Here is a 10,251-nt window from a genome sequence, read left to right on the forward strand (position 1 = left end):
AAATGTTAATCACTTGACAACCCTATTGCTTTATCACACAGCACAGACTCGGTCGACTGTATCGACAGCCTCTGTTTATAAAGCTAAGCATGACTAATACCTGTACAGTAACAACGTTATACTTACCTTCATAATCATTAAAATTACTACCTTAAAAATATACTTGTTAACATTTAATTAATTTTATTATTGTAAAGAATATTACGAATAAACAAATCAAAAATATACCACTTAAAGAAAATTATGAATAAATGAGAGCTTTTGAAAGACCTAAAAAACTATATTGATGGAAAACAGAGTGCCACAATAAATTATAAAAGCAATATTGCTCTACAAACAACTTTCACTTTGTTGCATAAAAATAAAAATAAGCCTACGCGCTTGTCCCGTTTGAAAGATCCAACACCGGGCTTGGATGCATAAATCGAACATCACTCGAAATTTTTTTATTATTTTTTTTATAAAAAAGGGTTATCCCAAGATAAAGCATTGAATAAATAGAACAATATACTTAAAATCCTAATATAAGTAATCCATATTAGGAATTGTCACACATGAGCTGTTAAATGTACAAGAAAGCGTGTTTCATTTTATGTCGATTTCCAATGCCTAAAATTTAAAACAAACTTTTCTGGTTAATGTGCACATTCTATCTGAATACTTACACCTCAGATGTCGCAGTCGCTGCAAAACACCCGCACACAATCAGGATGTGGAGAAGCCTCATATTTAGTTTCTATCTCTCCAAATTTGTCTTCTTCCAACTCAAAGATTGTACACCTCTAAGCGGCAAACTCTGAAGTGTGCCGTATTAGTATTATTCGCGGTATTAATAATGAGATAAAACGTGTCGAAATAGCCTACCGTTTATTAAGACAGATTTACATTTTAATGCCTACATAGTAAACATAACTTCGGCATATGGTCACACGCAAAACAAGCATAAAAAACAATTGATTGAATGAAATTACAAATATTCTACTGTTAATTAAATAAAGCTAACTATTGAGTTAAATAAGCACATGGTGACACACAAGCCGATTAAAATAGAATAATTAAATTAATCGAAATATGATTTAATGCTCGCGGACATCAATTGATATCGGGGGAGTTTATAAAAATTATCAATCAATTTGTTTACCTAACAGTCTATTGGCATCATCAAGCCTATTAGATGACCCGAAGAAAAAGTGATCCAAAATTCGTAGGCCTATAATGATGGGGAAAGTAATTTTTTTCGTACATGAGTATGTGTATTAATAGTCTATTTTTTTTCAAATTGGGAATGGTACCTTATAAAATGTAATGATTGAAATGATTGATTGATTGGTTGATAATACTTATATTGGCGAAGCTTCATCGGGGATTAGATCAATACATTTAATGCGTACGCAAATGACAATTTATGCGTAGGCATATACCTTACACTCAAATAATAAATAATAATGTGTGTGCAAGATAAAAGTTGATTATTGTTGATTAGCCACTATATTTTTGACATTGTCTAATAACTAAATGCAGTCTTTCGGCTTTATCAAGTATCTCTAGCCAGCCACTTCGTGAGCGAAAATAGTTTGGTATGCCAAGGACCTAACATTTCCTTGCCCCGGACGCATTATTTCCCCCATAATTAAGGCAGAAATTATAGAGGGTGTTATTTTTGGTAATTTTGGTAAACTGATAAACTTGAATACCGTACTCGCGCGAATAAGCGCCCTGTTTCGAATAACCGCCCCTCCTAACGTGAACATTTCCTTAAGCGCCCCGTTTGAATAAGCGCCCCTCATAAGATTTTCTTTTTAGCAAGTCAATAATCTAATCAATCCTGGGACTGTGGTTGTTGGCATGATTTGAGCTGTAGAGTGGAAACACATTCTTCTTCGTCAATATCAAAATGAGGATATTTCTCTTGGACAGATGAGAGCTCCGATCCCTGGAAAGACAGTATATTTCCAACTTTACTCTTTTTACATATTTGTCTATGCATAGTTCTACTCCTCTTTCTCTTTTCCTGACCTTTAGCACATTCTCATTTAGTTTTCAAGAAAAAATACAATGATCCTGCCATCCTGCTAATCTTAATCGGCCGATGGCCAACAAGCTAACCACTAGCATCTGCTATTTTGCTGTTATGTAAATATTCACGCATTCTTGTAATGAGCCATTTTCTCTGGACGATTATCTTTTCTAACCACCATTCGTGATGTCCTTATATAATCTTTTTTCATTCAAAAGTGACTCTTGAATTTAAAAACTTTCCATAAGAACCCCTCGATTTTCATCTATTTCCATAAGCGCCCCCTCAATTTCCACTCTGTTTTCATAAGCGACCCGTTTAAATAAGCGCCCCTCAGAAAGTGCAAAAATATTTTAAGCGCCCGGGCAATTATTCGCGCGAGTACGGTATTTGGTACGAAAACACAACACTCCTCACTCCTATATTTCTTGAGGCAAACTTAGCATTTTTAGTGGTTGCTATCTGGATAGATAAACTGGAGGTCGTGGGTTCGATTCCCACACGAAACATTTTTTAAATATTTATTTTACTGGCCAGTAATTGGGGACGTACTGAGTATTTAAAATGTCCACTAAATAATTTTAGATAACATAGTATAATACATGACCATGCATAATTGACCCACAGCTGTATATTTCATCTTTACATTTCTTTAGTTAGACCTTTTTTTGATTATCCCTGTGTTATTTATACTGTAATTCTATTTCGTTCTTACAAGCCCATCAGATTGAGAGAGTCCAGTCTAAATTTTCATATTTTTTAAATCACAATTTTAAAAATGACGATATTGTTTCATACGCACTTCCCTCACTTAGAGAAATATTTTTGATATGGATTTTCTTTTTAAATGTGTTAATTGTATTTTTGGTACTATATTTTATGTTCTTTATTCCCTCTTAAGATTAATAGACCTGGCTCTGGCCTTCGTAATGACCTATTTTTGGTTCCCTTTAACAGAGTCAATTGCAATAAAAAGTGGATTTATTCATCGTCTTGCCAATTTTTTAAATAACCTTTCTCACAATTTTACGTCAGTCGATATTTTTCGCCAGAGCCTTAGTTCATTCAAAACCAGCTTATCGCAATCTTTAATCCATACCAAGTGGCTTATTTTCTGGGTGGGTTAATTCCTTTATTTGTCTTTTTCTTTGTTTTTGATTTTTCGTCTTGTTTGTGTGCTTTCTTTTTTTTCTTACCTTTGTTCTGTGTTCTGTATGTATTTTTATGTGTTTTTTCTGTTCTGTATTGTCTAGCTATGTTTTTAATTGCTCTGTTCTGTCTGTGTGTCTAAATAATCTCAGATAACATAGTATAATAAATGACCATGCATAATTGACCCACAGCTGTATACTGCATCTTTGCATTCCTTTAGTTAGACCTTTTTTTTAAAATTATTCCAGTGTTATTTATACTGTAATTCTATTTCGTTCTTACAAGCCCATCAGATTGAGAGAGTCCAGTCTAAATTTTTATATTTTTTAAATCACAATTTTAAAAATGACGATATTGTTTCATACGCACTTCCCTCTCTTAGAGAAATATTTTTGATATGGTTTTTCTTTTTAAATGTGTTAATTCTATTTTTGGTACTATAGTTTATGTTCTTTATTCCCTCTTAAGATTAATAGACCTGGCTCTGACCGTCATAATGACCTATTTTTGGTTCCCGTTAACAGAGTCAATTGAAATAAAAATGTATTTATTCATCGTCTTGCCAACTTTTTAAATAACCTTTCTCACAATTTTAGGTCAGTCGATATTTTTCACCAGAGTTTTAGTTCATTCAAAACCAGCTTATCGCAATCTTTAATCCATAATACCAAGTGACTTATTTTCTGGGTGGGTTAATTCCTTTATTCCTTTGTTTGTCTTTTTCTTTGTTTTTGATTTTTGTCTTGTTTGTGTGCTTTCGTTTTTTCTCACCTTTTTTTGTGTTCTGTATGTATTTTTATGTGTTTTTTTCTGTTCTGTATTGTCTAGCTATGTTTTTAATTGCTCTGTTCTGTCTGTGTGTTTCTGTTGTACCTGTGTTCTGTGTTTTGTCTGTATTTGTATATTTACTTATTTCTATTTGTATTTTTTATTTGTTTTATTTTCAATTTTTAGCTTAAGATGTTCCTCTTAGCAATATTTTTGTAAATTTTAATTAATATCAAGCTGTCAATTACCAAACCACAAGGACAATCGGAAAGTTGTCGTGTGTAATCAGAAATATTCGGCATAATAAATTTGGGAAAAGTTAGGGCTCCCGTCAGCACAAAAGATATACATTGACAATGATGGAACTTTGACTGCGATTGACAAAAAAACAAAACATAACGCGACATAATCAAAATAGAAACATTACTATTGGAAACGTTCAATTCGGCGATTCCCACCGGCTAGGGTATCCACCGCGTACGATTTTTGCGTGCATGCTGTATCGCAAGTTACAGCCATGGTTACAGCATAAACGCAAAGATCATGTGGGAATCGAACACACAACATCCATGTTTGCTATTCATTATCCACCATCAACTAAACTCCTTAAAAAAAACTAAATAAAAAAAAAAAAAACTGGCTCGTGTAGGAATCGAACCCACGACCTTCAAAAAAAAATAAATAAAAAAATATTTAAAAAAAACTTGCCCCGTGTAAGAATCGAACCCACGATCGCCGAGTTTACTACTCCTGATCCAGCATGACTAAACGGAGGGAGGTAAACCGCGGCCCCTAAACCATAAATGCGATAAACCTAGTTCCACACCAAGTACCAGTTAGTCAACTCTGATTCTACTAGAAAAAAATCTTTGGATATATACACTGGAAACCAGGTGGTTGTGTGTTCAATTCCCACACGAACCATTTTTTTTTTTTTAAGGCAGTTTAGATGATGGTGGATAATGAATAGGCAACCTGGTTGTTGTGTGTTCGATTCCCACACAAACATGTTTTTTTTAATGCAGTTTATTTGATGGTGGATAATGAACAGCAAACCTGGTGGTTGTGTGTTCGATTCCCACACAAACTATTTTTTTTTTTTAAGGCAGTTTAGTTGATGGTGGATAATGAATAGCAAACCTGGAGGTTGTGTGTTCGATTCCCACACGAACCATTTTTTGTTTTTTGTTAAGGTTAGAGCTTCATCCAATTGCAATTTATATATTTTATATGAGAAGAATCTATGAATATTCACCACAGGAGCCAGGTTTTTTTTTTCTTTTTTTTTTCTTTTTTAAATCTTCATTTTTGGCTAGTATTTAAGGACGTACTGTGTACCGTACTCGCGCGAATAAGCGCCCCGTTTGAATAACCGCCGTGACGTGAAAAATTCCTTAGCGCCCCGTTTGAGTAAGCGCCCCTTCTAATTTGAATTAGCGCCCCTCATAAGATTTTCTTTTTAGCAAGTCAATAATCCAATCAATCATGGGACTGTGGTTGTTGGCATGATTTGAGCTGTAGAGTGGAAACACATTCTTCTTCGTCAATATCAAAATGAGGATATTTCTCTTGGACAGAGAAAGCTCCGATCCCTGGACAGACAGTATATTTCCAACTTTACTCTTTTTACATATTTGTCTATGCATAGTTCTACTCCTCTTTCTCTTTTTCCGACATTTAGCACATTTTCATCTAGTTTTCAAGAAAAAATACAATGATCCTGCCATCCTGCTAATCTCAATCGGCCGATGGCCAACAAGCTAACCACTAGCGTCTGCTATTTTGCTGTTATGTAAATATTCACGCATTCTTGTAATGAGCCATTTTCTCTGGACGATTATCTTTTCTAACCACCATTCGTGATGTCCTTATATAATCTTTTTTCATTCAAAAGTGACTCTTGAATTTAAAAATTTTCCATAAGAACCCCTCGATTTTCATCTATTTCCATAAGCGCCCCCTCAATTTCCACTCTGTTTTCATAAGCGACCCGTTTAAATAAGCGCCCCTCAGAAAGTGCAAAATTATAATAATATTCGCGCGAGTACGGTATTTGGTACGATAACACAACACTCCTCACTCCTATATTTCTTGAGGCAAACTTAGCATTTTTAGTGGTTGTTATCTGGCTAGATAAACTGGAGGTCACACGAAACATTTTTAAAACATTTATTTTACTGGCCAGTAATTGGGGACGTACTGAGTATTTAAAATGTCCACTAAATAATCTTAGATAACATAGTATAATACATGACCATGCATAATTGACCCACAGTGTATATTTCATCTTTACATTTCTTTAGTTAGACCTTTTTTTGATTATCCCTGTGTTCTTTATACTGTAATTCTATTTCGTTCTTACAAGCCCATCAGATTGAGAGAGTTCAGTCTAAATTTTTATATTTTTTAAATCACAATTTTAAAAATGACGATATTGTTTCATACGCACTTCCCTCACTTAGAGAAATATTTTTGATATGGTTTTTCTTTTTAAATGTGTTAATTCTATTTTTGTTACTATAGTTTATGTTCTTTATTCCCTCTTAAGATTAATAGACCTGGCTCTGGCCGTCGTAATGACCATTTTTGGTTCCCTTTAACAGAGTCAATACTCAACGCGAGTACGGTATGTATGGCAGGCCTCCCGAGCGAAACCATAGCGGAACAGTTCAGTGGTGTATCTAGTGAATGCTACGGCGATAGGCCAAACGTCTTAAATAGACCTTATCAAGACAGTGTGACATCTTTATCAAAAGTATCGTCATATTTTTCTTTTTATTAGTTAATGGATTATAATTGTAATCATGACTAGACACAGTTTGTGTAGGCCTACTGCATGGTCTTTGAGAGTTAAAAAAGTACATTACTGTAATATTGAATCTGGCTATTTGAGTACTACGTTGTTTGTATCCCCTATCTGTTTGTATTTGTTGTTTGTGTGCCCCTATCTAAAGGATAAAAATGTTTAGACAATCTAGGCGGCAAATTACTAGTATTTCAGACACTGAGTTGTTAGTTTTACAATAAAAAAATTATGAAAAAAAATCACTGTCAGTTAACAGACGGATAATCCATTCATGCCCTGGCAATGAATTAGTAAACTAATACCGTATCAAAAAGTGAAGGCAAAATTTACGGAGGTGGAATTGGTGTACTCTACAAGAAATTTCTAAATTTCAGTCTCTAAATCCATCTGATGCCACTTACGTAAATTTTGAACATTGTTCACCATTAGAAATGCAGTCCAGCTAGTCTGTATCTCGCCCACCTCCATGTCGTACTAATGGACTGAAGACATCCTTTAAGAAATTGAACGCTTCTTTGAGGTTTTGTGTGTTACACCTCATAAAATTGCAATATTTGGAGATTTTAACTTGCACATGGACATGTCTTGTATTCTAAAGATTTTAATGATATAATGATATACTAGCACACGGGATTGCATCAATTTGTTAACCATCCAACACTAAAGGTGAAGCATGTTTTTGATTTGGTCATATCTCGTCCAGATGATCGTCTTATTCACTGTAGGCCACTGTGAATCCTTTGCAATACTCTGATCACCACGACGTTGTTGCTTGCATAATTAAATGTGAGGAAGCTCCTGATCTCAAAGTCATAACAAGACGCGAGATGGTAAAATAGACCACGAGCATCTGAAGCTGATGTTGCTGATCGTTTTAATGATTTTCCTTCCTGAGAGTGATGATGTTAACTTTCTTGTCAATTCGTTTGTCTCAATTGATTCTCAATTTTGATTATTTATTAACTATATTTAGGTGAATAACATATACAGACAATATGGTAACGCTGTTTTACAGTAATTGTAGGTGCTGCAGAAATCTTAACAAGACAACCACTTAATTACTAAATCATTTGTACAAAAACCATGTTTAACATGACCTACGGTATATTCTGCTTTTCATTTGGTCGCTTGTATTGGGATTTTTAAAACTAATAATGTTTTAACCTTTCCATAGACCTCCTTTATAGGATGGTGTGGTTATTGTATTGGTATCGAACAATGAACTAATAAGGGGGAAATTCAGAAAGTACAATACTAGGATAACAGGTGTGTTGATAGTAACTCACAGAAATGAGGCAATTGTGTTTACTTATTATAATTTTCACAGTGTCAGTGACGTGCATTAAAATAACGAAACAGGTGGATCTGTAATAATCTAGTAGCCACAGATTCCTTCATGTACCACAATACAAAAGATATTATTGACATAAAGTGAATAATAATGAACGTGGAAATTAATTTAATGTTAAATGTATTTTTAGGAATCTATTTCACTTTATGTGAATAGCTTTATGCTGATTCAGTACAAATTAGAATTATAACAATCGTTCAGTAAATATTGTCAGTTATATACTTTTTAATTGGACAATAGATGTGATAATGCTGACAGCTGTGTGCATATTGTTTGTAAAATGAACTTGGCGATAGGAGATGATTAATACCTATCATCGTCATCGCTACCAGTATACCGGTACTGCATGGTGAAGGCTCTTTAAAGACTACACTTTAACTCCTTGCATTAGATGTCTATTTTGTGCTTTACTTATCAGTTATTTATTCACAATACAGAACCCTCCCCAAATCCCTTTGTCTGGGACAGTCCTCGGGCACAACCCCTCTTAAAGGGACTTTTTCTATCCTATCGTAAGAAATGGACTAAAAACTTAATGATTATTAATTCATTATAATATTTGTTTGACATGAATTTTGTTTTACTTGATATATTTAAAATGGATCAGTATCTGCATACAGCATGTTGTGTCAAGTCTTCATCCTTGCCTGTTAAAACGGTCCAATGTGCGGCCGCCGTAAGGAGCAATGTATGCCCAGCATTTGGGGGCGAAAATCTAAATAGGAGGACGCCATTCAGGACACCAGACACTATTTCCCCCCGAAGATGTTTCGAATAACTGTTTTATTTATGACATCGAATCATCTCGGTATCTCACTTTTTGGGTCTTGATCGTGTTATCCTGGAGGTCTCATCGATCACTTTTCACTTTCACTTTATTCATTCACTTGTATTCACAAAAAAGAAAAATAAGGAAAGAAAAGAAATACAGAAACACTCAAAAAAAAAAAATAATAAATAAATAAATTAAAAAAAAAAAAATTGCAAGCCAAGCAGATCCAAGCTAACCGCTAACGGTTAGCGCTACCGACGACCGGGCGTTCTTACGCAGGTGTTAACGGTTGGCGCTAACGGTTAGCTCCCGATCCGGATACTAGGGCTCTCGTGAGAACCAGGCTGCAATCTTTGCTTACACCGGTGCGTTACTGTGGCCTACTGTAGCTATCCGATCATTTCGGTCACGCCTTCATTTCGGTCGCGCTATTTTCGTTATGCATTTTGGTCGCGGTGTATGGCGCGCCGACGGTCCGACCGCAAATCTGGAACAAGGGAGCTAAGCAGTATTATTTTTATAAACACAAAACTTACATAAAACATTTGACTAACAATTATTTGCATTACTGTACTATAATATTATAGTTTATGAATATTAATATTACGTGTATCACTTGGTGTTATTTTTTTTATTTTACAGAAACAACGAAAATGTTACAAACGACTTGGATTGAGACAAGTTTCTCTTTAACGCTTGTTGCGATATAGCCTATATTTTAATAAGTTGAAGAGAGATTTATGAAATAAATATAGTCAATAGATTAGTTTTGCATACATTTTTTTTCTTGTCTGTTACGTTTCCATTATCTTGAATGTTCTGATCATGTTTATAATTTGATAAATGAACATAATGAATGATGAATGAAAATGAAGGAAATATATAGTATTTTCATATTTATTTTCCATCATAAAATTTTCAATATGCCTATTTATAATCAAACACCGTACATTTTAATGGCCCATTTCAGACTTCTTTTATTCATAAGCCCGACGAAAGGACTCTTTCTAGTCCTATATATAGTTGTGCTAGAGTTAAATTTTCCACAAACTAGATTCCCATGTTACTCTTGAGGTGAAGCAGCACAATGTTTGTATTTTCTTGTTTGTTTTATTTCCATTTTTGATACAGAATTATATTCAAATTACTCGTAATTAATAACACTCGTAAAAAACTTAAAACAACAATCATACTAAAAAAAATACAAAGAATATTAGGCCTATGATAGACAAGCATCGTAAAAAAATAAGACAAAATAAATAAAATTAATACCCAGTCTGAAACACGCACCAAAAAAAAACTTTAAATACAGAACCCTTTAAAAATTACTTTCCAAACATAAAGCACTAGTGTGTATATCGGCGTTCCATACTGAGGCTGTTTAT

The 10,251-nt window shown here is 34.1% G+C and overlaps 1 protein-coding gene across 1 annotated transcript in view; it reads right to left on the bottom strand.

Annotated features, from left to right (window-relative positions):
- Window positions 1–795, bottom strand: part of LOC117114700 (mucin-2-like) — a gene marked incomplete at its 3' end in the record, with an annotated part of 37,372 nt that extends 36,577 nt beyond the window's left edge. The window contains exon 1 of the mRNA XM_033258389.1: window positions 666–795. Coding sequence (XP_033114280.1) covers window positions 666–727 — 62 coding nt within the window. The remainder of the gene's footprint in view (window positions 1–665) is intronic.
- Window positions 796–10,251: the final 9,456 nt, after the last annotated feature.

The sequence above is a fragment of the Anneissia japonica genome, unplaced genomic scaffold, assembly GCF_011630105.1.
Source record: "Anneissia japonica isolate Jap-2015-1 unplaced genomic scaffold, ASM1163010v1 scaffold199_len4679917_cov187, whole genome shotgun sequence".
Taxonomy (NCBI): domain Eukaryota; kingdom Metazoa; phylum Echinodermata; class Crinoidea; order Comatulida; family Comatulidae; genus Anneissia; species Anneissia japonica.